At 58.1% G+C, this 27,518-nt stretch overlaps 1 protein-coding gene across 1 annotated transcript in view; it reads left to right on the top strand.

Moving 5' to 3' along the window:
- The first annotated feature begins 8,658 nt into the window (after positions 1-8,658).
- ABLIM2 (actin binding LIM protein family member 2) overlaps positions 8,659-27,518 on the top strand; it is a 112,488-nt gene continuing 93,628 nt past the window's right edge. Inside the window, 2 exon segments of the mRNA XM_014566434.2 lie at positions 8,659-8,799; positions 24,869-25,012. Coding sequence (XP_014421920.1) covers positions 8,775-8,799; positions 24,869-25,012 — 169 coding nt within the window. The 5' untranslated portion in view covers positions 8,659-8,774.

Here is a 27,518-nt window from a genome sequence, read left to right on the forward strand (position 1 = left end):
TCTTAGCCGTCGTTAAGTGCACAGTTCTGTGGCATTAAGTACATTCACATTGTGCGACCATCACCACCACCATTTCCAGAACTCTTCTCATCTTGCAAAACTGAAACTCTGTCCCCATTAAACACCAGCCCCCTCCCCCCTCCCCCAGCTCCTGGCAATCACCAGTCTGCTTTCTGTCTCTAGAGTTTGTCTGCTCTAGGGACCTCACAGAAGTGGAGACATACAACGTTCGTCCTTTGTGACTGGCCTGTTTCTCTGGGCGTAGCATCCTCCACTCCACGGTCATCTGTGCTGTAGCAGGGCTCAGATCTCCCTCCTCTTTCAACTGGCTCATACTCTGCTGAACAGACCACGTTTTGTTTGTCCGCCCGTCTGACCACGGCCGCTCTCCCCTCTGGCTTGTGAACGATGCTGTTATGATAACGGGTGTGCAAATGCACAGCTGGGTTTTCATGGCCCCGCCAGCAGCTCTGTGGCAGGCGACCCAGTGCCGTCCTGTGGTCTGGCCCCCAGCAAAGCACTTAAGGTGCAGCGCTTCACTGGTCGCTCGCCACCGTCCAGTGAACTGGATGGTCCGGGTGCCCCTTAACTGAAGCTGGGAGGTGAGAGGACTTCGTGCCATGCCAGCCTCGGGCGAGATGCTAGGATGCTGGGTGGAGGGTTTTCCACGTTCAGGGCCCGTGCCTTCACCCTTCCCGGGGAGCGTCCAGCTGCCTGCGTGCGTTCATCCATTCTCGGTCATTCGTTCATTCATTGAACACTAAGTAGGTCCACTCTCCTCTTTGCCTTGGGCTGGGCCAAACGAGATGCATCAAGCTCTGTCCCACCGTTAGAAGCTCACAAGCTGGGGGACTGAATCACACAGAAGCAAAGAACAGGCAGTCGACCATTATGTCTGCCGCAGGTGCTGGCAGTGGGCAGGTGGTGGTGTGTGCAAACCACGCATTTGCCAGCTGTGTCTACAGGTGGGGAAACCAAGGGCCGGGAGAGCAGAGGGCTTCCTCAGCCACAGACCCAGGGGTTCTGAGCCTCAGGTCTGTCTCTGTCACTGCAGTTTTTTTTTTCAGGATCTGCGAGGATAAAATTAGCAAGTCCTGATCCATCCTGTGTCTGGGGAGTTGTCTGTCTTCTTCGTCAGTTTTTCCCCCCAATTCTTTCTTTTGAAAAGTTTTAAGCATATAGAAAAGTTGGGGGGAAAGAACCAGTACAATGAACACCCTGTAATAATTGCATCTGGATGCAACAGTTATCCACATTTTGCTACATTTGGCTACATTTTGCCCTCTCTCTCTTTTCTAAACTACGTGGAAGTGAGCTGCGCCCTAACCCTTCCGTGCTTAGCACACGTCAGAACCTGAATATCACCTACGGGAAGTCCACGTTCCCGTCCCCCTCCCCTCGGGGCACCTTGACAGACCGACGTTTGTCTGCCTTTTCTCCTCCAGCATCCTGTCCTGCACCACCCACAACTGCTTAGCATGTCTCTGTCTTTAGTCTCCTTTATTCTAGAAGGTTCTTCCCACCTTTTTGCTTTTGTTTTTCTTTCATGCCACTGACAGTTAGAGTCCAGACCTGCTTTCCTGTGGATTGTCCCCCATCTGGATTGGTCTCTTTCTTGGAGATAAGATACGGGCTGAGCGTTTTTGGCAAGAAGCCGCCGCTGTGACCCGCATCCCGCTCGGGAGGCACATATGCTTTCAGATTTTTAGCACAGCCTGTGTGCACCCAGCGGAGACGAGGGTTCTTACACATACGTCGTTCCACCCTCGTGAAAACAGACCTCTAAGTGGAAGAAACAAGTATTCCCGGAACTGGAGTTGTTTAACTGGGACTGCCTTCTGCCAAACCGCTCCCCCCAGAGGCTGCCCTAATTTACTCCTTTACCAAAAGGCAAGAGAGTCCCTTGTCCCCACCCCCTCCCAGCCCAACAGGACAGGGGCAGTCTTTTTGTGTTTGCCAACTGATGGGAAAAGGGCACCTCCCTGCTTTAGTTTGCCTTCCCCGGGTGCCCGAGGGCATTTTTCCAGCTTCCGGGTCATTTGTGTTTCTGTGAATTTGCTGTTCTGTCCTTTGCTTGTTTTCCGTGGGGCTGCTTGTCTGTCTGTATTGAGAAGGAGGCAGATAGGTGTGTGCCCTGGGCTCTGTCAGGCAGGGCGCGAGCCGTCTCCGCCGGAAAGCCGGCAGCCTCGTCTGGGGGCCCGGGATGGGGTGCGTGCTGGGGACAGTGGGCAGGTCAGGGGCGCCAGGAGGCCGTGTCCAGGTGTGTTGTTGGGCAGAGAAGGCAGTGCTGTCCTAGGAGAAGGTCTCTGAGCGGGGAGACAGAAACTCCATCACCTCCAGCCTTCCTCACTGGCAACTTCCCTGCTCAGCAGGCTCGGGGGGCCGCCGAGACCCCCACCAGTGAAATCCAAATGCCTCCCAGCAGCCTCCTCTTGCTCTCGGCTCCTTGGGCCTCGGGGCTTTCACACCTGCCGACGCCTCTGCTGGACTCGTCCACCCGCTCTTAACTGATGCCTTCATAGGGCCGGGGCTGCCTCCTCCGAGAGGCCACCAGACACAGCGGACGCCGTGCGCCGCTGCCCTGCTTTCTCCTTCGTTAACACTGATCACGGGTCAGCCTGCACCTTACTTGGTTTCCCCGTCTGTGTCTGTCCCCCTGCTAGCCTACCAGCGCCATGCGGGACGGGATCCCTGAGCGCCTTGCGCCTGGCCGGGGGACTTAGCCAACAGACCCTTATTCCTCGTTATGCAGATGGGGCCGCCACCAACTAGCCCCACCCTGGGGCGTCTGGGGCAGTCCTGCTCAGCCACCTCATGGTTGATGTTTGGGGGTCTCTGCTGTCTTTTCCCTTAGGGGACCCCAGGCTTGCTATCTCAGGAGCACCTGTGTCTCAGATGGTCCCGCGGACACTGTCAGGTGGCCGTGATGTGGTCCTTCAAGAGCATAGCTCCTCCCACATGAACAGGGCAAGAAGGGTGGACTGAGCATGCGGTCCAGCCAGGCTGGGTGTCGGGGACAAGGAGTTTGGTCTCAATCTGGGAGGCCTGGTGAGCCCCCGGAGAAGGCACTCAGTGCTGGGGACCCAGAGTTCAGCCTGGCAGGGAGGGAGGACCATTGATGGAGGGCAGGGTCTCAAAAAGTGAGAAATGGGGCGGGCGGGAGGAGTCAGAGAAGGGGATGCCCTGCGAGGTCCAGGGAGAAAGCGCTTGCTGTAACTCGGACGGCTCGTGCTGGCTGCTCCGAGACCATGGATGGTTTTGGTGACAGGTCCGTGTTCTGGGCTGAATTGTGTCCCCAAAGAGCAATGTTGAAGTCTTGCCTCTGGTCCCTGGGAGTATGACCTTATGTGGAAATCGGGTTATTGCAGATGTAACAGTTAGGATGAGGTCGTAACTGTTAGGAGAAGGAAAGAGACACGGAGCAGAGGCCACGCGATGGCGGGGCGGAGACTGAGGGGCTGCAGCTCCAGGCCAGGATGGCAGGCAACCACCGGGAGCCGGGAGAGGCCAGGAAGGAGTCTCCCCACAGGTTCTGGAGGGAGCACAGCCCTGCCGACACCTTGACCCAGGACGCCGGGCCTCCGGCGCTGGGAGAGAACAGATTTCTGTGACTTAAGCCACTCAGTTTGTGGTCATTTGTTCCGGCAGCCATGGGAAACTCAGACGGTTAGGAATGATGCCACTGACCAAGTGCCCATCACGTGCCAGGCGAGGTGCCCCATGTGTCATCTCACTTAGTCTCTCTGCAGCCCAGGAGGCAGGTGCACTCTTTACACAGACAAGGAAACTGAGACCCAGAGAGGTAAAGCCACTGGGCCAAGGTTGCACAGCTGCTGAGAGATGGAGCCAGCTGCAAACACTTGTCTACGAGTTGCAGACCGGCTAGCTGGGCAAGGGTATAGGTGTGTGATGTACGGCATGGCTGGAGGATGGGGAGAGGTGGGTGAGAGAGGATGGTGACAAGTGAGGCACTCTCTTCTCCAACTGTGCACGCAGATCCCTCTGGGGGCTGAGTGCTCAGGAGAGGCCAGGCCAGGTCTTAGGAGTCTTTGTCCAGGGACTGGACGGTGTCTCAGACACCTTCAGACCTGATTTTGGATGCCCCTGAGAAAGTGCTGGTGTCCTCCTTGCCTTAAACTCACCTGGAAAATCAATGCCATCTGTCGTAACTTTCCAGGCCCTTGATCTCACTTGTTTCTCATCTTTTTAAGCAGCATTCGGAAATGAAGATGCAAGCGAGCATCACTGGAGATGGCACCAGGACGGGTGGGAGCGGCAGGGGGCTGCCAGGGGGAAGGATTGTTCTGGAACGTGGAGCAGGGGGTGTGCAGGAGGAGGGGGGAGTCAGGAGCCGGGGAAGCAAGTGGAGCGACGGAAGCTGGGACCTCACTTCCCTTTTCCCTTTTAGTCTGGGCCCCTTCCCAGGTCACCTGATGAGCCCGCCTGCTTGGGGGATGCAGGCCACTGTGGGGGCCACAGGTGGAGGACCACATCCTCGAGTTTGGGGGTCCTTCCCAGCACACGTCAGACCTGCCCACCCTCAGTGCATTTCTCTTTCTTAATCCTCATTGCTTTCGCTGGGGTCCTCCCGCCCACCGCCCCAGGCAAGGGTACAGGTGTGGCAGTTAGGATGGAATGTTCTGCGCTGCAGGTGGCGACCCACATGTGGGGGTGAAATCAGTTTAGTGGGTCACAGCAGCCTTTGTTATGTAAGAAGTTGAATCGAATAGAAAAATAGCAGAGCACACTGAGAGTAATAAGGCTAAGCGTTGTTTGGTGAAAAAAAATGTGTTATGCATTCACATATCATATAAACCGTTTCTGCGTGTGGTAGGCTGAAAAACGGGCCGTCCAAAATAGGTCGTGTCCTCATCCTGGGACCTGTGAGTGTTGCTTTATTTGAAAGAAGGGGTTTTGCACATGGGATTAACGTGAGGATGTTGAGATGGGGAGATTATCCTGGATTATCCAGGTGAGCCCTTGATGCCAACATGATGCTTCTGAGCAGAGAGAGGCAGAGGTTACAGAGCAACACACAGACGAGAAGGCGGGGGGCCATGGGGGCAGAGATGGGGTGATGCAGCCACGAGCCAAGGGTGCAGGAGCTGGAAGAGGCAGGAAGGAGCCTCCCTGGAGCCCAGAGGGAGCCCCTCCCCACAGACACCTGGACTCCAGCCCAGTGATACTGATACTGGACTTCCGGCCTCCAGGACTGTGCTTCTAAGCCCCTCAGCTGTGGTAGTTTGTTGTTGCAGCCGTGGGAAACGAATACGCTTTGGAACAAACAACCCCAAAGCTCAGAAGCATAAGTCAGCCATGGGTCATCCTGGTTCGGGGCCTGCGGGCTGGCCGGGGTGCAGCTGGCCGGGCTGGGCTCCGTTGGTGGCTCTGCCCACCTCGTCATCCTCCTGGGATGACCAGGCAGACCTGCGATGCCCTCCTTGCAGGAAAACAAGCCCAGTAGGGCAGGTGGAGACGGTGAGGCCCCGACTCAGAACCGGCACCTTGTCACTCTCGCCCACGTGCCATTGGCCAAAGCAGCCACCTGAGCAAACACAGATTACGGGATGGGAAGAGCCCTCCCCCCAGAGGAGACCCTGATAAGGGTGAGGATGTAGGGAGATCCCAAACTCAGTCCGCCCTACAGGTGTGCGTGTGTGCATGTGGGGTCACTGTCTGGTGTACACCCCTCTCTGTGCGCTGGAACAGTTTGGAAGCTACTGACCAGTGGCAGAGAACCTGGTTCCAAGGGCGTGTCCCCAGTGCCCTTGACGCAAGGGTTCACGGGTTTTCTGGGCCCAGCTCTGCCTCTCTGCTACTCTTCCCAGGAACCAGTCCAGAGGGTTCCAAGGGGGGCTGGAATGTCTCGCCTCTCCCCCTCACCCCACATCCTCAGAGGGAAAGAGGGGCTCCTCCTTGCAGGGTCCAGGGAGGGAAGAGGATTGCTCCCCGACAGCCCTAACCAGTCGAGGTCCCAGGATGGGACACGCAAATCGTGAACTGGCTTACACTCATCAGCTTCCTGGTCGTCTGACTTCAGACCACATGGGTGACCTTGGAGAGGCCACGGGGCAGAAATCTCCCATGAGGCTGGAGGACATGGCCTTTCCTCCCCTTGGGTGTGACCCTCCTGCCCCTCCATCCAGAACCAACGGGGAAGAGATAGGGCTCTGGCACCCCCTCCACCCCTGAGCCCTGGAGAGCGCCTGAGGCCATGGTCCAGGAGGCCGTGGGTCCCCGGACCCTGGACCTCTGTGGATAGAGGACTTCTTTATCTTCAGTGTCCCCGTGAGCCAGGGGCCTGGCAGTCACTGCAGATGGGGGAGCATAGTGCAGTGAGGGCTGGGCTCTGGGGGAGCCTGGTGGGCATGAGGGGCCAGGCCCTGTACTGATTTCTGCCTGAGGGTCCCAGGGGCCAAGAAACCCCCACCCTAATGTGCCCCTCTCTCCCAGGAGGCTTTTCTTGCAGTGTTGAGGCAGATGGTCCCAGACACAGGTATCCTGACCTCCAGCTTAGATGGACAGGAGGCATTAGGCCCTTGGGGTACCCTGATGGGGAGGGTGCCAGCCTGGGGAAGTGTGGCCCAAAGGCAGGGGGCTGGCCTCAGCTGGGTGCTCTCCCCGGAAGTCGGGAAGGGCTCAGGGGACGGGCAGGAGGGTCCTTCCGAGGGGCCCTGTGAGGTGTCCAGTGCCATGTCGTGTCCAGGATGGGAGCAAAGCTCGCCCAGTGGATGGGCGGGACCCACAGCTCCTCCTGCTATGGATCTCTTTCAAACGCCTGCAAACCTCAGCCTCCTTCACTCTCAGGGAAAAGCCCACGCTTTTTGATAGAGTGTCAGTTGCCCTGGCCCCTGCCCACCTCCCCAGCCCCTCGAATGCCCCAGCCTCGTGTAGCCAAGGGCATCTGTCCTCCCAGGAACATGCACCCTCGAACCTCGCGCAGGCTGTTCCCTCTGCCTGGCACGCCCTTCCTGGTGCTGATCAAGCAGCCACTCCTTGGCCTCCGCGTCTCCCCGGGCTCTCTCCTCCAAGGCACCCCCTCAAGCCCCTGGAAGCCCCCACCACCTGCTGTGTTACCCTTGGCGGGCATGGGTTACATTTGTCCCTTGTCCCTGGTCCACCTGTCAGACTCAAAGCCTGCAACCCCCTCTTGTTCACCAGAGCTGGCCCACCCCTACCTGTCTCTCGGCCTCAGTTTCCTCGTCAGGAAAGTCAGGATCTGCCAGTTTCTGCCTCTGGTGTGGTGCAACGCCTGAGGCCTGCTGAGAGCTCAGTGGGGGGGGGGGGAGGCTGCTGTCATTGTCACTGTCACCATTGTTGTTTCTGCCCTGTTGTTCCTTCTGCTGCAGAATAAATGAGTGGAGAAACTCTTCTCATTTATAAGCAAGAGGGGATATAATTCTCTGCCTTGAGTGCGTAATCTGTCCCCACCTGTGGGACCCGTGGGCCCGGCAGGAATGCTGGGGGCAGCCCTGGGGGCTTGCTGCAAGCAGTTGCCATCCCCTTTCAGCAGTGTGATTAGCGAAAGTCAGATTAGTCTGGAAAGTCCCCACCAGGCTGCCAGCACCTGCTCCCGACTCCTCAGAGCTGAAGGAGTGAGGTGGTCTCTGCGGGGCGCTGTTGGAGCTGCCTCGGGCCCAGCAGCGGGAAATGAGACTGGTGCGTGAGGGTAGCCCCAGAGCCTCTCCTCTGCGGGATCCTGGCCCCAGTTCACCAGGCTGGCTTTGCACACATCATGCGCACAATTAACCAGGATAATGCCCGCGGGTTCTCAGCAGCCCCTTGCTGGGCGCAAGGTGGTGCTCACTGCTTACTTGGCTGACGGGTCACGTGGCGCTTCTGCCCCTGGAGAGCTTGAGGTTGAATGTAGCAGAGATACCAGGGAGAACAGGGGACACCTAAGGGACCCGCAGTCAGACGCACCGGGGCAGGACCCCGACACTGCCTTTCATGCCCTTGGGCCTCCCGTAGGTCACCAGAGTGTCCCAAGCCTCAGCTTCCCCTCTGACACACGGGACTGCGGTGGGTTAAGTAGGTCACCCCCACATTCATGTCCACCCAGGACGTTAGCGTGACCTTATTTGGAATAGGTCTCTGCAGATGTAACTAAGATAGGGGTGGAGGTGAGGTCATCCTGGATCAGGGTGGGCCCTGAGTCCAGTGATGGATGTCCTTATAAGAGAGGAGGACACACAGAGACATAGAGAGAAGACAGCGACTGCAGTGATGGAGACACAAGCCCGGGGCCCCCTGAGCCCCAGAAGCAGGCAGACGCAGGGAAGGGTCCTTCCCAGAGCCTTGGATAGGGCGTGGTCCTGCCTGCGCCCTGATTTCAGGTTTCCCGGCTTCTGGCCTCCAGACTGGGAGCAATAAATGTCTGCTGTTGAAGCTCCTGGCTTGTGGGGCTTTGTCAGGCAGCCCCAGGACACAGGCACGGGCTGTAACCCCCCACAGGAGGTCCCAGGGGGCTTGTGATGGCGCCAGGCCCGCGGGCATTGGACCGTCCTGGCCCTGCCGGGCCCCTCCCCCACTGCCTTTCAAAGTCCCTTCCCGGGACGCCTGGGAACAGGTGCCTCTCTGGAGCGGGGTGGGAGTCTATTTCAGTGTGCCGGGAAGGGGTGGGCCTGTCCCTCCTCGGGCATGAGGGTGGCAGCAGCCACGTGACACCCTGGCGTGTCCACCCAGAGACGTGCTGGCTGCAGAGGCTCTCACCCCCACCCAGCTGCCCCCTGCAGCCTCCACGGTGCCGGCCCTTCACGCGGAGGCCACACTCCATGAGAATGCCTGGAGGAGAGACAGGTAGGCTCACACCGCCCTGTCCACTGAGACCGTCGGCCGGGGAGGAAGGCTTGTTTTCTCACTGGAGTCTCGATTCCCACAAATTACCTCGGGGTCCGACAGGGCGGGTGGCAGCCTGTGCCCCACCGTGGGTGAAGGTGGTGGGGCCGGTGTGCCCAGCTGTATGCCTGGCGTCGGGGACTCTCTTATGGACTCTTGATGCCAGCCATAGAGTGACCCATTTCACAGATGACTAAGCTGAGACTTGGGGAAGGGGAGGGTCTGTGTCACACTGTAGTAGGTATTGCTGTCCGACCCCAAGGTCTGGGTCGAGGCACCAGGCCCTCGGCCACTGCACCTGCCCCTCCCTCCCTGCTTCCCACCTTTTCTTCCTCTGAGGCAGCTTCTTGGTTCTCAACCGAGGGCGATTTTGCTCCCTGGGAGACACCTCTGATTGTCTGAGCTCGGTGTGGGTGGCGCTGCCGTGGGCACCTGGGGCGTCGAGGCCAGGGATGCTTCCCCGCCCCTCGCAGTGCACAGCGCGGCCCCACACAAGAGTCGTCTAGCCCAGGGTGTCAGTTGAGCCGAGGCTTAGAATCCAGTCTTAAGAAAGATCGTAAAGGGTCCTTCCGGTGTTGATGGAAGAACAGGGCCCTTCAAGCCACTGAGACAGAAACAACACCGAGCTTACAATTCACTCCAACCCCACGTGTTGACACGCTGCGCTGAGGATGGTGGGGGAGAAAGCTCTGGGGCAGGGGTCGGGGAGGGGAGGAAACACAGAGGGCAGGGGAGTGTGGTGGAGGAAGGGAGGGGGCAAAGCCGGGGGCCTGGACCCCCAGGAGCAGAGAGGTGGGGATCACAGGGGAAAGCCTCCATGAGCCTGAGGTGTGCAGGGGCTCCGGCAAGGGTCCAGCCTCCTGCAGGCTCCTGCCTCCATCCTGCGATGCTCCCACCCTGTCCTCAGGCCTCTGTCCCAGCACGAGGCTCGGTGCCCAGGGGCCCCTCCCCTCTGGGCAGCCAGGACAGAGCTTTCCCCTCACTGGTGTCCTCCTTTCTGGCCACGGCGTCTGTCCAGAGGCAGGATCCGGGACCCCTTGTCCATACGGCCCTGTCAGCACCCTGCACTCTGGGAGGCTCAAGGATTTTTTACTGAAGGTGGCAGCTCTGGGGTGTGACAGCTGCAATGGCCTTGAAGCCGGATCAGTGAAGCTTCCAGCCCTGACTGTGGCCTGACCTCCCTATGGGCCTGGTCAGGGCCCTTCACCGCTTGGGGGGCGGGGGGCATCCAGGACCCCTCTGTAAAATTGGGTTGATTACGGTTCCTCCCTCCCAGGGTGTTATGAACTGGCAGAGCAAACCTTCCGTCCTTGTTTCCCCCAAAGCGGGTAGTTGTGGATGCCCCCGGGCTGGCAGCCCTGCATGGAGTTCCCACTCTGGGCCTTAGAGCCCCAGTTGGCTTGGGGTCAGGCAACATCCCCCGACCTGGTCAGCGTACTGGATTGTTCTGAAAATACCGTTGGATTCCGAGAGCTGAGACACGTGACGATGTCCGTTTCTCAAATGGAATTTCCATGCCGGCGGTTGGGCGGGTCCCCCTGCTCTGCTGAGAACACGGTGTCCTTCATGCCCTGCTGCGCCCTCACGGACAGCGGGTGGGAGCGCTGCGGGGAAGAGCCAAACAATGGTGACGCTGAGATGTGCACAAACCTGGTGAAGCAAGCACTGTGGCTCCCGATTCCCAGATGAAGAAACGGCAGCTTGTGATTAGAAAACAAAAGCGCAGTAAGGGAAATGTGATCCTATTTATGTAAAATTATGGTAAGAGCTAAAACTAAAAAACACCTATAAAACTCTTAGAAGAAAATATAGGGCTAAGTCTCTGTTATCCTGGATCAGGCCGTGGTTTCTTAGAAATGACACTAAGTGCACAAGCAACGAAAGGAAACGTAGGTAAACTGGATCTCATCAAAGTCCAGCCCTCCGGCGCTGCAGGGAGCGTTGCGAAGAAAATGGAGACACAGCCCACAGGAGGGCAGACCATACTTGCCAGTCCTGTACTGAAGGAGGGACTCGTGTCCAGAATATATAAACGACTCTCATGACTCAACCAGAAGTAGACAGTCACATTCAACGGACGGAGGATCTGAATAGACATCTTTCCAAAGAAGATGTGGAAATAGTGAGCAAGCATGTGGAAAGACGCTCAGCATCACCTGCCGTCAGGAAATGCAAATCCAAACTGCAGGGAGACACACTCCACACCCACCAGGCTGACTGTGACCAAAAAGCCCGGCCCTGACTAGTATTGTCAAGGATGCAGAGACATTGCAGCTGGCGGGAAGGTGAATGGTGCCGTCGCTTAGGGAAACAGTCCGGCAGCTCCCCAAATGGTTGAGTCCAGAGTTGCCGTGGGACCCAGCCAGATATGGAAACATACGTTGACACAAAATAGATTGTGCCTGAATGGGCACAGTGGCTTATTCGTAACAGCCCTGAAGTGGAAACAACCCCAGAGTCTTTCAACTGATGGGTGTGTCTGCGTAGTGTGTTCACATGGTGGCATATCACTGGGACACAGAAAGGAAGGGAGCGCTGACACACGCTGCAGCATGGATGAAGCTTGGACGCGTGATGCTGAGTGAGAGAAGCCAGACGGGAAAGACCACATGTGGTCCCTTTTTATTTACACGAAATCTCCAGAATAGGCACCTCTAGAGAGACAGGAAGCAGATTACTGGTCGCCGGAGTCTGAGGGAGGAGGACTGGTAGGGAACTTCTTTTGGGGGTGATGAAAATGTTCTAAAATGGATTGTGATGACCAGCACAACTCTACAAACATGCTGGAAACCACTGACTTGTACAGTTGAAATAGGTGAAGCGTACAGTATGTGAACTGTATCTCAATGAAGCTGTGTCTTTCTTAAGGACACGCTGAGCCCCTCCGCGGAGCCGGGAGGGTTCCCTGGAGCAGGGAGGGCTCTGCAGAGTGCTTGGGGTTTCAGTTTTGGAGCGAGCCCGTGAGGACAGTCGAGGGCTCTGCCCCACGAAAGAGTACGTCTCACTATAGTATAAATTCCACCATAGGTGTGTCTATGAATATGTATGTTTGTTTGCTTGTTGGTGGCATAGAAATGCCCGGTGGAATGGCCACTGAGGTGCCAGGCGGTTATCTCACAGATTAGCAGGGGATTTTCATTTTCTTCAAGGTTCGGGTATTTGTGGGTTTCTTACAATGAAGAGCATTACTTATAGACACCAAAGGAACCCCTGTCTCAGGAGGCGGGTGGTGGCTCTGGGCTGGGCCCCCGTGCAGCACCGTCTGCCACTGAAGGTCTGCGGCCACACTTCGGCCTGTCCACTGGAGCTGGGACTTGTCCCCGCAGACAGGCTGTGTGACCAGGCATCCGCGAACCCCGGCCTGCCTGAGTATAGAGGCCAACTGCGACCTTTGGATGTTGGCCTGTGTGCTGGGCCCTGTGGGTACAAACCCAACACTCCCTAAGGCCGAGGTTAACCCGAGGGGCCGGTGTTGACTGATGCGGTGAAACCCCCCACCCCGTGTGCGTCCCTTCTGCCCATCCCGCTTTCCCTGGGCTCCAGGCAACAATCTGGACGCCCAGTTCTTTCCATTTTGCTTTTAATAGAGGTGCTGGGGACTGAATCCAGGACCTCATGCACGCTAAGCACGTGCTGTACCGCTGAGCTATGTGCCCCCCAATCCGGGTGCCTAGTTCTAATTAGACACTCAGGACATGCACCCGCTACCGCTGCCTTCCTGGGACCAGCAGGTTAGGAAGAGGGCATGCACAGGGACAGAAAGTTAAAGGGGGAAAACGGTCGGAAGAAACAGGAAACCAGTCCTGTCACACGGAGACCCAGCTTGAGTCCCCACCTGGCCAGTTCTAGGCTGTGTGATCTTGACAAGTTACTGAGCATCTCTGAACCTCAGTTTCCCCACCTGCAGCGTGAGGTGATCATGCCTCTCTGGCTGGTTGGTGTGTGGGGTGTGCAGCCAGGCAGGAAGGAGAAGCGTGGGTGTTTCTGGCTGGACTCTGGGGACGGATGTCTGCCCAGGGCCTTCCCCTGAAGCCACGGGGTGGCCACTGCACCTGCTACCCTCCTCCGACCCCGACCATCCCACCTGGGAAGGGGCAGCGGCTGGAGAGGCAGAGGCAGGGATCACCCAGCACAGGCAGGGACTCCCCACTCCCCCACTGCCTCGGCAGACTCACCCCAGGTCCAGGCAGCACCCACCTCCCAGCCCGGTGGGCAGAGGTGTCTGACACGGTCGAGGATTTGATGGCAAGGATTCTCAGACCCAAACTGAGGTCCCCAGTGCAGATCACTAAACAGGCTCTTAACGTCTGCATATTGTGGGGGAAACGTGACAGTTGCAGGGCTTGGCCTCCCTGCCAACCACATGCTCATCTGTGGACAGAGGAGCCGTGGCATTGAACCTCGAGGAGGAGGGGGGAGGAATTTTCAATTGAATTTTGGAGCAGAACCAGCATTTCGCCGTGGGAGTTGCAGGCTGGGGCACAGGTAACCTCTTTGTGGCTTGGGGGACCGGGATCTCTGGGCATCATGCGAGCATCTGGGGCTGGGAGTGTGGGGGCCATGGGGCCAGGCATGGGGGAGGGTCAGGCAGGGCTGGAGACCCCAGGTGAGGGCTGCCGGCTGACAGGGAAGATGGAGAGCCTGAATTCCAGACTCAGGCAGCGGAGGGCTCTTCCAGCCGCGTTGGGAGCTGTGCTGGGTCTCCAGGGCAGATGAAATGGGTGCTTTTGCCAAGCAGGGTAAGCCTGCAGTCCTGGGGCTGCTGGGAGTCAGAAAAAACAGCTGCAGATGGGAAGGAGGTTTGCGGAGCAGGGTCACCCTCGGGAAGATGCCACACACCAAGTCAGGTCCAAGGCGGACCTGCCTCCCCAGAGCTGGTTCCCTCCCTTCCTCTCCTGTCCCCTCTTCCCCCAACCCAGTGGGCAGAGTAAGGGCCGGAGAGACCAGGCTCCCATCCTGGCCTGGGAAGTTGCCTCAAAGCTTGGAACCTGTGCTTGCCCATCGGGAAATGGTCAAGAGAGGGCAGTTCAAAATGGTGCGGGAAGCACAGGATAATGGACTAAAAGTGACTTCCACAGCAGGATGGAGACAGTGGATGGAATCCTCCTGGGACACGGGATGGGGGGAGAGGTCGAGGGGGCGTGTGGTGACCTCTCAGACGCCCATGCCATCCTTGCTGGACTCAAAGCCAAGGGCTCTTCTAGGGCGTTGGGACTTGTTGACAGCGCACCAAAGGGCAGCTGGGCCCCCCAGATAGGCGGGTGGGATCCCAGGTCAAGGCTGCAGCCACATCTTCAGAGGCCTGGGTGGGAAGTGGGGCAGCTGGTGATTCTGAGCTGGCCTGTGTACACAGAGGGGCATACTGGCAGGTACCCCAGTTGGCTGGCACCGAGTGTCCCATGGCAGATGGCCTGGAGAAAGAGGGTCCTTGGCAGGATTAGCTCAGTCCTCACAGACCCTCTGGGTGGGAGTTGTCAGCTGGGGCTTAGGACCCGCCGTGCTGGGTGCCCATTTCCAGCTCTGTGACCAGGGTCACTGGTGGAAATCGCCCAGTGAGTGCCTGGCCCTTGGTTGGTGCACAGGAGCTGAAAGGTGACGTTGTCACCCAGACTGACCATCCCGCAGGGCACTGGGCACTGTCACCAAGACTGACCACCCCGCAGGGCACCGGGCACTGTCACCCAGACTGACCACCCCGAAGGGCACTGGGCATTGTCACCCAGACTGACCACCCCGAAGGGCACCGGGCACTGTCACTCAGAATGACCACCCCACAGGGCACCGGGCACTGTCACTCAGACTGACCACCCCACAGGGCACCGGGCACTGTCACTCAGAATGACCACCCCGCAGGGCACCGGGCACTGTCACTCAGACTGACCACCTCACAGGGCACCAGGCACTGTGAGTCACCGGATGCATCTTGTTTCCCGTTAGATTTAAGGAACATTTATCGGGCCTCTGTTGTGTGCCCAATAAACTCACCACCATTTTGGAGAGGTGACCTGACTTGTTCAAGATCGCACCATCGGTAGCCCAGGGGTACGATGGGTAAGACGCTGAAGACCCAGATGAGGTCACTGGTTGGTCCAGTGGTGGCCGCTCTGGCCCACGGCAAGGTGACATGAGCCCCAGGCCCTGGTCCCGGCCTGGCCCCAGCCAGCCGGCCAGTTGTGTTTTCCCTGTGCAGGGGGAGGGGACGGGCTCCCATGCCCACTAAGCCCTGGCCTTCCGGAATGCCACCCATGAGAACTTCGACACGTCTCTGGTCAGGAAGGACTGCTCTTCCGGTGATGAAGTAACACCCCCTGGGGGCGCGGGCGGCGAGGGTGCCCGGGCCAGCTGCTGGGGGCTTGGAGAGGCCTAGGCGCTGCCAGAGGCTGCAGCTGAAGGCAGCTGGGCGCCCCTGTGGCCAGCCTGAGCTTCCGGGGGTCTGCTCACTGCCACGTTCCTCCCAGCTTCTGCCTCTGGAAGGAACTGCGCCCCCCAGCACACACCACCCCCGCCGGGACCCCATCACGTGCCAGCTCACAAAGCCCCGCCCTGGGCAGCGCCACTGTCGCTCTGCAGATGGAAAACAGGCTTCGAGTGGGGAGCGGGCAGTCCTGGGCCTCCGGCTCTTTCTTCCACAGGGACTGCGGACTGGTTTCCTGGGGCTGCTGTGAAAAGTAGTGCGGGCATTTCTCTCGCAGTTTTGGAGGCCAGAAGTCTGAAACCGAGGCGTCACCAGTGTGGGCTCCTGCTGAGGGCAGGCGAGGGGCGGCTCTCTCCCTGACTTGCGGACGGCCGCCCTGTCCCTGTGTCTCCGCATCTCTCCCCTCCGCACGCCTCTGAGCCCTCATCCGCCCTGTTACAAGGACACGGTCGTGATGGGCCACCTTAACTTGATTCCTTCTCTCCAAATCAGGTCAGCATTCTGGGATGCTGGGGGGTTAGGATTCCAGCATATGAGTTTGGGGGGACCCAATTCAACCCATCATAGACAGGTTCGTTTCTGGCCTCAGAGGACCCCTTTTATGGCTCGCACTCCGAGAGTAAGGGAGGTGTGGCCGACTCAGTGGTTTCCTTTCCCTGCCGAGCCCCCCCCTCCCCAAGTAAGAGGCTCATTTCAGGCTCAGTGAGGCTGCTGGCGACCCCATGGCCATCGCTCTGTGGGCTGAGCCCATTTTGTGGCTGTGAGTGACTTTGTCCAAAGCCTCAGGACAGGAAGAGTCTTGGGACTTCAGGGACCCAAGCCCACCTCATAGGCACCTGTGGGTCTGAGCTAAATTGGCTGGAATCTAGAGGCCAAGCTCTTCTTGCTTAGCTAGAAATCCCTTCAGACTCACTGGCCTTTCGGTGGAGTTTATCCACCTGCAAATCCCCCCACCTCTCCCACATGGGGGTGGTTGGTCTTGGGGTCCTGACCAACCAGAAAAGGACCCAAGCATCAACACCCCCATTGTAGGCAGGGGGGGGCCCTGGATTCCTTTCCCAAACTGAGGTATCTTGGAGAAAAGATTCCGCTGGGATAGTGAGCAGCTCCCAGGACAGTCTAGGTGAAGTGGGTCATTTGTCCCCGGGCCAGCGCTGATCATTAGGGGGACCCACAAGCAGACATGAGTCTCTAGCGGAGTCTCCAACTGGGGAGCCCAGAGCGTCACCTGAAAGTCAGAAACTCACTCACCATTTTGGAGAGGTGACCTGACTTGTTCAAGGTCACACCATCAGTGGCCCAGGGGGATGATGGGTAAGTCCCCTCACCTGCTGAGCCTCGGTTTTCACATCTGTAAAATAGGTACATATTCTCACAGGGTCATTGTGTGTGAGGGACACTCAGCGCATGGTGGCTGGGCACACAGGAGGCACTGGACGCGGGCCTTGAAGGATGAGTCAGGCTTCCACGGGTGGAGTGGGCAAGCACAGCACTCCCAGGAGAGGAGGCAGCGGGAGCCAGAGCTGGTGCTGGGACCTCAGAGGACAGCTTTGTGAGAGAGTCTGGGATCATGGGCCAGTGGGAGGTAAGTCAGGGAACCCGGTGGACACTGGGCTCAGAGGCTTGGTGGTGGCTCTGGGGACTGAGCTGTGTTCTGTGGGCTGTGGGGAGCCATGCAAGGTTACTGAGCCGGGAAGGGACCTGAGAGGAGGATGCAGCACATGCTTGGGCTCAAGGCCACCCTCCCAGATCCTGCCACCTTGCCAACTTGGGAAGCTTGTCCTGGGGGCTCCATCGTCCTGGCTGTCCCCTTGCCATGAGCCCTGTGGACTTAAGGGAACACACTCCCACTGGGTCAAAACGGAGAATTTCTCAGACACTTGAGGACTTGAGAAGCCAAATCAGATTAGACCCTGGGCTGGTGGGGGTGGGGGAGCGTCTAAGGGGTCTGCTCCAGCTTGTCCAGTAAGATAGGGGCCTGCCTAGGACTGCAGGATGTCTCCCAGCGGCCAGCTCCTGCTCAGGGCCTCTGGACATGAGCGTCAGGGTGTTTTTCTGGAACTGTGTGCCCACATCTCTGGAATCTATCTGGGACACCAGGTCGGTGTCCAAAGATGCTCTAGGCCCTGGGGCCCACGTGGCGAGTTCCTGCTGTGGCCTGGCTTAGTGTCCGGCATCCTGCCTGCACTGTCTGAGCCCCCCTACACCATGGAGCACTGCACAGCTGCGATGGGCGAGGCCCTGGGTGAATGGCCACCCAGAGCTCTTGGCCCAGAGCCGGCAGAGCTGGCTTCCATTGCCCTCACTGGCTGGACATTAACAAGCCTCCTAGTTAAGGCAATCCATGGTGGCTCCTTTTCCTGGTCATGGCAGGGTGATCATGTCTGGCTATGGGGGGGTCTCTGGGTGAAGCAGGAATCTGGAGTTTTCCCCTCTTTGACTCCATGCGAGCTCTGCCCTTGTTCACTGGGGCTGGGGACAGCTGGCCTGCAGTCTGACCTGGCATCCTTCCCTGGGCTGAGCAGCTGTGCCCAGGCGCCTGGGGGACTTAGGTGAGCTATCCGCATGGGAACTGGCTGGGACAGCCCTGGTTGAATTTGGAGCAAGCAGGACCAGTTTCTGGAACCAGACTCAGGTTCCAGGGCAGAGAGCTCAGAGCTGCTGGGTCGTGCCTGCAGGGAGCAAAGTGATCACAGTGCAGGAGGAACGGTCTTCTGGAAGAGCAAGGGGAGGTGGGTGGAGCCCAGGTAGCCTGAGGATCCCCGGTGGGAGGCTGCAGTGGGCGGGGCGGCAGGGGGGGGCGACTGGTGGGTGGAGCCTTTGTGGGCGGATCCTGCTGTGGGTAGAGCTGCAGTGGGACACAGCCTGCAGCAGGTGGAGGCTGGGCATGGGCTGCACCTGCCTTGTGAGCAGGGGTGGAGCAGTGGGAGGGAGACTGACCCGGGGTTGAATCCTAGCTCTGCCCCTCCTGGCTGTGTGGCTTTGGGCTCGTTAGTTTAACTACCTGAGCTCAGTTTATAGCTTTGCCAAGTGGGAATAAGTATGTCCACATCCTAGGGTGGCTGTGAAGACTCCAGGCAAGGTCACACCAGATTTTGGGTGCTTCCTTTCCTGGATCAAAACTGCAGGTGCTTCCTGCTAGGACTTTGGCTATGGAGGCAGGGATTTTACTGTCTTTGGGTAGTTCTGGAGCAAACCTCAGGCAGGGCAGGTGCAGAGGTGGGAGGGAGGCCATGTACCTGGGGAAGGGGTGCTGGGGTGATGGTTGGGGTGGCATTTGGGTTTTCTATGGCTGTGCAACAGACCACCCCAAACCTTCATGGCATCGAACAACCATTCTGTTACACTCAGGAGTCCTGAGGGTCAGAGATTCAGAAAGGGCACAGAGGGAGTGTTTACACATTTCCTTGTTCCCACAGTGTCACTGGTTTCAGCTGGGAAGACCTAAAGGCTGGGGTGACTCAGGGGCCCGGGGCCTGGAATCTCGGGAGGTATGTTTGCTCGCAGTGTCTGGGACGTATAGGGGAGTCTGGGCTTCCTCACAGCATGGTTGCTGGGTTCCAAAAATGAGCACCCTACGAAAGCCAGGCCAACGTCTGCGGCGTTATGACCTGGCCTGGAAGCCATACGGCGCTGCTTCCGTCGTACTCTGTCGGTCGGGGCAGTGGCAAAGGTCCACCCAGTTTCGAGGAGGGTCTCAGAACCCACTGCTTAGTGGGAGGAGTATCAGAGGCAAACTGGAGAAGAGCCTGTGGGCAGGACTGGTGTTCAGCCGTCTTTGAAAGTATAGTCGCTCACCAGAGTTGTTCAGAAGCCCCTTTGAGGAGCTGAGAGGGATGAGTGCAGAGAAAGATTTCCAGAAGGTTTAGGGGACACGTGGGAGATGCTGAGGTGTGGGGAGTGCAGATGCTGTGGGGAGGGGGAGACAGATGCAGGCGAAAAGGTTGTGGTATTCATCTGATCCGCTAAGCACCTACTAGGTGCCAGGCTCTGGGCTGGGGCTGGGGCTGTGCCTCCGAGGGTGAGCCAGGCAGGTGTGGAGCCTTCAGAGGAGACAGACATTCTTAGAAGACGCTCAGCACCGCAGGGTTAGCAGGGGAGGAGGTTCAGCTCAGCCACCCTCTTCTGCCGCCCCCGGCCAGCCCTGGGCCGGGCATGAGGACCACGGTGGGTCAGCACCCAGGAGGACCTGGTCTGGGGCCAACAGAAGTGCTGAGAGGTACTTGTGGACATTGGCCGGTTGGAAATATGAGGCACTTCGCTTAATCGATTCCCTCTACAGACGTGTGCGCTGAAGCCCTGAGCCCAGTTCTTAGACCTCAGACAGAGCAGAGCTCTTCGCTGGCCGTGAGGCAGGTCCAGGGCTCAGGCGCACACACTGGGCTCCCCAGGGGAACCAGAGGCCACACTTGCGGGGACTCGGAAGAGGGCTGGGTCACTTCCCAGGTGTCATGGGAACAGCTTCACAGGGAGATGACATCCCAGTGGGGTCCTTGCCATTTGATCGTGTAATTAGTCAAACAGGCTGTGGGTGGGTCCCAGAATGAGTGTCCCTGTGCCTGGGGTTCAGGCATTCGGTGCGTGGGGTTTCCACATCTGTCCCCATCTCCGTGCCCTTAAGTGTGAGCTCCTCGGGGCAGGGACCTTGTCTGCCTCACCCTCAGCCCCTGCCAGTCAGAGCTTGGCAGGGAGTGGGTACCACTGCATCTTTACTGGGTGGAAGACAGGTGCTTGAAGAGTCACACAGGACTGGCTGGGCAGGGACAGCCTGAGACCCTCACAGCCGGCTGGATGGGTCAGACTGCTGACGACCTTGGTGGGAATGAGCCAGCTCCAGAGAGCCACTTCCTGGCTCCTGGTTATAATTAGCAGTCAACCCTTAAGTAGGTTAGGATGGGAATGCTCACGCGTGACTTGGCTTGATTTTCCAACACATAATGCTTGGGAGGGTGGCAAGAGAGGCCCGGGCCTTTTCCTGAACCAGACACGACCTGTACAGGGTGTCCTGAGGGCAGGGGAGATGGACCCCTAAGGCCCTTGTGCCATTAACTCCGTAATCTAGAAAGACAGTCTAAAGAAACATCTGCGCCAGAGGGCACGCTAGCTGTGGCCATGCGGAGTGTGGGAGCCGCCTCCTAGCCAGGCCTGGCTGAGCGCCCCTGCTGCAGGTCTCCTTCTCGACAGCCTCGCCCCTCCCCGCCCCCGAGTCGCAGGTCCCCCCTGAGACCCAGGAGGACGAAGCCAGTACCTGTTGGGAACCAACACCTGTCGGGCATTGTGCCCGAAGCTTCCTCCACTTCTCTGGATTCTAAACAATGCCTCCTCCAGATCACAGATGTGAGCGCTGAGGCTGCTTGGAGCTCAGTCAAGATCACACAGCTGCCCCTGGATGCGGGTCCAAACCTGGCCTTGCTGGCCGCTGTCCTGGCTCCTCCAGGCCCGTTCCTGGTAGCGGATCAGGACTGTGCCAGGACAGATTAGAGGGGAGGAGCCGCAGCGCCCACCAGGTCCCCCCACCGTGAACGTGAGCTCTGTGTTACTGTTACCAGTAATCATTCTTTCATTCCCCACGGGCTGCCCGTGCTGGGACTTCATTATCCCAGGGGATTGAGTAGTCTCAGCCCCGCGGGATGATCCTTACCACTGGGCTTTCTGTTTCATGTAATTATCGCGGTTGGAGACTTGTTAAACCCAGTAGTTGTAGCCGGTCCTGAAATTGTAGAGAAACCAGCCTGCTGTGTCCAGGCTTAGGTTGGGCTGTGCTGGTTCACTCTCTCTCTCTCTCTGTTTCTCTCTCTCTTTTAAGTTTTTTTTTTTTAAATAGACTTTATTTCTTAGAGCAATTTTCAGTTTACAGAAAAATTAAACAGAAAGTAGAGTTCAAATACACCCCACCCCAGCTCCAGCTTCTCCTGTTAACATCTTGCATTTGTTATGATTGGCGAACCAATGTTGATATGTTTTTATTAACTAACGTGCACAGTTTCCATCCGGGGCCACCCTTGGTGTTGTACATAATATGGGTTTGCACAAACGTATAATGCTGTGTATCCACCATCATGGTATCATACGCAGTGGTTTCTCTGCCCTAAAAATGCCCTGTGTTCCGCCTCTCCACCCCTGCCCCCCGCAGTCCCTGACAACCACTGATCTTTCACTGTCTCCATGATTTTACCGTTTTGATACTGTCATAGAGTTGGAATCACACAGCATGTAGCCGTTTCAGACTGGCTTCTGTCAGTAGCATGCATCTGAGGTCCCTTCAGGTCTTTTCATGGCTTCATAGCTCATTCTTGATCGTTCTCTATATAGTGAGGTCTGGCCAGAACTGCCCCATCCTTGTCTAGGGACCCGTTCCTGTCCTGTCTCGCTATGGGAGGGTCCTGGTCCCCTCTTACCATGGCCAAGTAGCACCTCTCCTGGCCCCAGTCCACTCGCTGGGCGGCAGCAGCAGTGACCACGGCACTTAGTCTGCTGGCTGCTGTGAGGAGCAGTCCCCCTTACGAAGCACTCGTGTATGTAGCTGACCTACAGGAAGGGGCTCTCCTCCCACTAGGGCAGCTGCAGGAGGTCCAAGGGATACGTCCATCTTGAGGTGTAAAAAGGCCCGCACCTCAGATCCACAGGAGTCTCAGGCTGTGATGCCCGGGCCAAGCAGGCAGATGCGGGCTGGAGGGAACACCTGCACAGGCGTGGTACCTGGACTGACAGGTGTCCGTCCCCACTGTGCAGTGTCTACTTCCCACCACCAGAGGGCAGCACCCCACTCTCACCCCACCACCCAGAGGCCCCGGGAAGGGTCCTCTTATAACGCAGCTCTCCCCCAAAACCAAATATATTTCCAGGAAACCGGTGATGCCAGGCTGTGTGTTCTTGAAAATGACAGTGGCTATTGTATATCGCACACTTACGGTTTGCTGGACTCTGGGCTGCTTGCAGGGCCAGCGTCTCTGCGCGCGGCGCTAGCATCTCCTGGGGCGGGTGGTTTGAGCAGAGGGCGGACGGCTGCCCCCAGGGCTCTGACACGGATCCCGGGCGTGGGCGGCTGGCTGGTTCCCTCTTCCTGGGTTTGAGCCAGATTCCACAGGTGGAAAACCTTGCCTGTCTCTTCATAGACAGATGAGGCGCAGGGTCCATTGTGCCTCACAGATGAGAGGGTAACAGTGTTGATCTTGGTCCCTCCACCCCCCGAAATCTTGGTGTAGCCTCAGATGTGGATGGGGTGACTTGGGAGGCCCGGGCAGCCTGGGGGTGCACAGCTATGAGCTGGCACTGTCTGAGGTTTCAAACCACAAGCCCAGTGCTCGTTCTGCATGGGGAGTCCTGAATTCACGCCCAGGACACCCTCCATCTCTGTCCCCTCCCACCGATTTCATTAAGTCATGGATGAGGCGGTTTCTGTGATTATTATATAGAAAAAAGAGCGAGGGGCTTGCCTGCTGTTGACACTTCACCCAGAATGGAAGTAACCCCGCAGCGCTCAGGACGGCAGGCAGAGCTCTGGGGCCCTCGCCGGACTCTGCACGGTCCAGTTTGCTGTTTGGTTTCCTGGCACCTCTGGAAATGCAAGCCAGGCATTGGCGCAGAGCCTGGGGTGCCCACAGCAACTCCGAATTCTTCTTCGCGCCTCCTTTCCTGCACCTGCTTCTCTAGGCAGTGTGGCTTTTGTCCCCAGGCACCTGCTATCCTTGGGGTCTTCAGAGCCTCCTCCTGGAAGGCCTGACGTCCTCAGCGTGGCCTAGGCCCTCCTTTGTGCTGCCCACGGTCCAACTCCCCACCACAGGCAGGACCGCAGAGGAGGGAGCCCTGCTCTGCAGATCAGGGGCTGCCGGGACTCGGGGGTCTGGGGTCCTGGGGTGCAGGCTGGACACTGGGTGGAGAAATGCCCTCCCCTGTCTGACATCCACCTCCTCTGTTTTCACGTGGGTGAAGGGACCTCCAGGCCTGATGCTCGGTCAGTGCTGGTGTCAGCAGCTGTGCATGTGTGTGTCTGTGTGTGCGTAGGCTGTGTGTGTACGTGTGTGTATCTGTGTGTGTGTGTGAATACATTTAACCCTCCAATGAATCAGGGTGTGTCTGGAGCATCCTAGGTGGTGGGTGTTTTCGGGGCCCGCACCCCCTCCCCTGGGCCCAGGTGTGGCTCCAGCCAGATGGGCAGCTCACCTGCACCAGCAGACTTCCCACCTCAGGCGCCCGCAGCTCCCCGGCTTCTGAGCTTGGTCCTCTGCGAAAACCTGGAAGGCATTCAGCCCAGACGCCGGGCAGCCCAGACAAGGGAGATGGGTGTTCTGCCTCTGCGGGACCCTCACCCCGGGGCACAGGGGCAGGATCAGCACCGCTGCCTCCTCGCTTCTGAGGGGCGATCTGAGGCACATTCTGTGTGACGCCCGGGAGGGTATCCGAGGGGGTGACTTGCTCGACCCCACACCATTCTTGCTGTCTTCTTCCTGCCTCACCCTCCTGTCCCCACTCCCTCCTGCCACCTGGGGTCCCTCAGAGACACCCCATCCTTGCCTCAGCCTCAGGTCAGGGGACCCCAGACCAAGATGGGAGGGTTGCATTAGAAGATGTGCATCTAAGCAGAGACCCCCACTCAGAAAGCAAAGTGTCTGCTTGGAGCTGGGCAGGCAGGGGGTCGGCCACCGTCACTGCGCTTGGCAAAGACACAGAGGCAGGCAGAGGAGTGGGGAGCTTCCCAGGGGAGAGGAGGGGGCTCAGGGTGCCTGAAGGGGGCTGGGGGCCTAGGGGGGCCTGGTACAGCTACCACAAGTGGGGCGTCCCAGGTGACTGGTCAGGGAGCGGGTTGGACCTCATCGGGCTGGTTCTGGGTGGGAAGTGGATCCCTGCTGCTGGGGTCCCTGCATGGACCGTGCTCTCTGCCAGGCAGTCCTCTCGCCAGCCTGTAGCCCCTCCTGACTCGAGCTCTGGTCCCCAGCCCCTGGGCATCCCCCGACCACAGCTCTGCCACTTGATGTGTGGCGGACGCTCGCCTGGCTGTCGCCATCTCGGGGCTGGAGCTCCGCACGAGCAGACCCGCCCGGGCCCCGCGTCCTGCATGGCGGCCCCTGTGGAGCTTTTAGAGGACATGAATGAGGAGTGGGTGGTCCTGCCCAGGCCCCAGGAGCCCCGCCGTCAGGCCCTTTGACTGCCCGCCCTGACCATCCCTCAGGGTTTTCCAGCGCCTCCTTAACCATCCTAGGTTGTGGCTGGCTTTAGGAGGGCCAGTGACAATATTCAGGTTGATGTCCCCAAGGCACAGAGGGGATTCAAAGCAAGTTCACAGGAGGACTGCGGTTATTGTATTTACAGAGGGAAGACCTGGGTCCTGGATGCAGAAGGACTGAGCTCACGGGGGTGCCTTGCTTCCAAGGCCCTGGAGGGTCAAGGTGGTGCCGGTCCAGGTTGCAGGGGGATCGGCTGCCCTTTGGGGGGTGTGCACACAGAGGTGGGGGTCAGGACCGCCATTGGGGGTCTCACACCACCCCGCCTCTGCTGGTCCCCCGATGCCCTCTGGGCTGTCCTGGCGGGAGTGTGGCCCTGAGTCCCCGCACCACTGCTGGTTTGCTCATCTGTGCCCGGCACGTTCCATGTTTAACTCACTCCTTTTCCCTGCAGTGTCGGAGCCCCAGGCCGCTCACGGGCCCCTGGAGAAGCCGCCCAGCACGGCGATCCTGTGTAACACGTGCGGAAACGTGTGCAAGGGGGAGGTGCTGCGCGTGCAGAACAAGTACTTCCACCTGCAGTGCTTCGTCTGCAAAGGTGAGCACCCCGGCCCCTGCCCACAGCCCGCCTGCCCCCCAGCTGAGATCTGGCCCCCACAGTGTCTCTGGAAATGCCTTAGATCTGGGGGGCTGGAAAAACAGATCCCAAAGCCTTATACAACAGCGTGATGTTTTCAGTGTGGCTGCGTCCCTTGTGGAAGTGGTGGGGGCCTCCGCCCAGTGGGGCAAGTCAGAGGACAAGGTCCCAGGGAGTGTCCTCCGAAGGCTGCAGCAGTGTCTGAGGACTCAAGTCCAGCTGGGCCCCAAAGGCACACGGTTAAAGGCCAGCCTTGCTGGTGGCATGAACTCAGCGCCTCGGGGTGCACAGGACCTAAACTGGGCCATGAATACTCGGGTGCCCCCGCCCTCCCAGAGTAGGACCAAGAGCATTACCATTCGTTCCAAATGAAAACTGGCTTTTTCTCTGATTATAAAAAGTAATGTAAATAATACACTAAATTCAAACAATACTAAAAAGATAAGAAGAAAGTAAAACAAAATCAATCATGTGAAGTCCACCTCTGCGGGCAGCCGTGGCTGTGAGTGTCCTCCCAGCCTGCCCGTCCTCCCTGGGCTCAAGTCCACGCAGATTCCTTTGTGCACAGCTGGGTTTTGTGTATTTGCATTTAGTTTCCTGAAAATATATGAAAAGTAGTACTTAGGGGACTGGGATGGGCAAACCAAGCCGATGTGACACAGTAACCAAACCCAAAGGGCTGCAGATTTAAAGGAATTCTGTTAGTGGCCTTACAAACCCCACCCACCTTACATCTGGGCAGCGAGCGGTGTCATCACAGGTGGCTTCCCTGTGGGTTTGACTTGGCTGTTCAGAGATCACAGAGGTTCACATACGAGTCTGGTTGGGTCCCAGGGGCAGTGAGGGTCTGCTTTTTATAGGCAAAATTGGGAAATACACCACGTGTAGGTAATCGAGCACCACAGGTTTTAGCAACCCTGTGGGGCCCCATTAAACTTCCTGAGTCCCCTGAGCCCACAAAGGGTCTCATGAGGCCCCACTGTGTGCCAGGCCCAGCTTTGGGAAGTACTGAATACAGAGGCAGTAGATTTACCTTTGACTGGTGAGGTTTGGTGAGGAGACAAATCTACCAGCATGGGTGGAAAAGTCGGCTGTTAGTGGTAGAAACCAAGTGCTGGGAGGGGCCCACAGGGAAGGGTGGGAGCTTCCAGAGAGGGCATCACAGAGGAGGTCAGCTCTAATTTCAGCCAAAGAAAGGCTAGGAGAGAATGGATAAGGAAGATGTGGTGTACATGTATAGTGGAATATTACTCGGCCACGAAAAAGAATGAAATAATGCCATTTGCAGCAATGTGGATGGACCTAGAGACAATCATACTAAGTAGAGTGTGTCAGACAGAGAAAGACAAATAGCATGTGATATCACTTATAAGTAGAATCTAAAATATGACACAAATGAACTTACAAAACAGAAACAGACTCACAGGCATAGAAAACAAACTCACAGTTACCAAAGGGGGAGGTGGGGAGGGATAAATAAGGAGTTTGGGGTTAGCAGATACGAGCACTGACAATGAGCCCGCTGCGATGCCCGGCCTGGGGACCCCAGGGGTGGGGGTGGGGTGGGATTGCTGGGACCCCGGTGGGAGGTGGGTGTGGAAATGGCGTGTTCTCAGCATTTCCAGAAACAAGAGCACTGGCCCCGTCCTCACCCCTGACGTGGAGCCCCAACATGGGGCTCCAGGACCCCCGGTCTGCATCGGCACTGGGGGACCTTTCCTGGGGCGAGGTGACCCGACACCCCGCTCGGCCCTGCTGGACCCTCTTTTGCTCATCAGGACTTCCCAGGCTTCGCGGGACCTGTCTGGTCTCATTTCCTCTCCTCCCCAGACAGATACGCTTGCTGTGTTTCTGAAAAACCAAATCCATTAGACTGCTCTTTTTAAAACCTGATTTTAAAAGACAAAGTGGAAGCGCCACTGTGTTTAACAGGATTGTCTGGCAGCACAGATCTTAGGAACTCAGTGAAAGGCATTAGACGCCCAGAATCCAGTCCATCGCCTGGCTTGACGCACGGGGTTTTGTGGAGGTCGGGAGGCCCAGATGGTCCTCGTCCTTAGCTTCAGCCTCTGAGTAGACGTGGGATGGCGGCCACCGCTTCCTCAGCAGCCTGGGTGGGGAAACGAGACAGCGTGGGGTGGGCAGGGCTGACCAGCCCTGGGCCTCACCCTCCGTTCTCGGCGGCTGCCCGAGGCGGTTGCCGCAGTAGTGGTGGAGGTGGCAGGGGTCGGTGGGCCTGCAGGCTCAGTTCCAAGTCCCCCCACTCACCCTGCCGCCCCCATGCGGCCGTGGAGTCTCACCCTGTGCCAGGTGCAGCCTGCAGACACAGCGGGGCCTGCCCTCAGTGGGTGGCATCTCTGCTCCCCCCACTGAAGGACGACAGGGACAGCTAAGACTCCTCCCTAAAAGAAAGCTAAGCTTCAGAAACACTGTGTTTCTTAAAGCATGAGGACTGCGTCGTCTTAGC

This window comes from Camelus ferus, chromosome 2 (assembly GCF_009834535.1).
Source record: "Camelus ferus isolate YT-003-E chromosome 2, BCGSAC_Cfer_1.0, whole genome shotgun sequence".
Classification (NCBI taxonomy): domain Eukaryota; kingdom Metazoa; phylum Chordata; class Mammalia; order Artiodactyla; family Camelidae; genus Camelus; species Camelus ferus.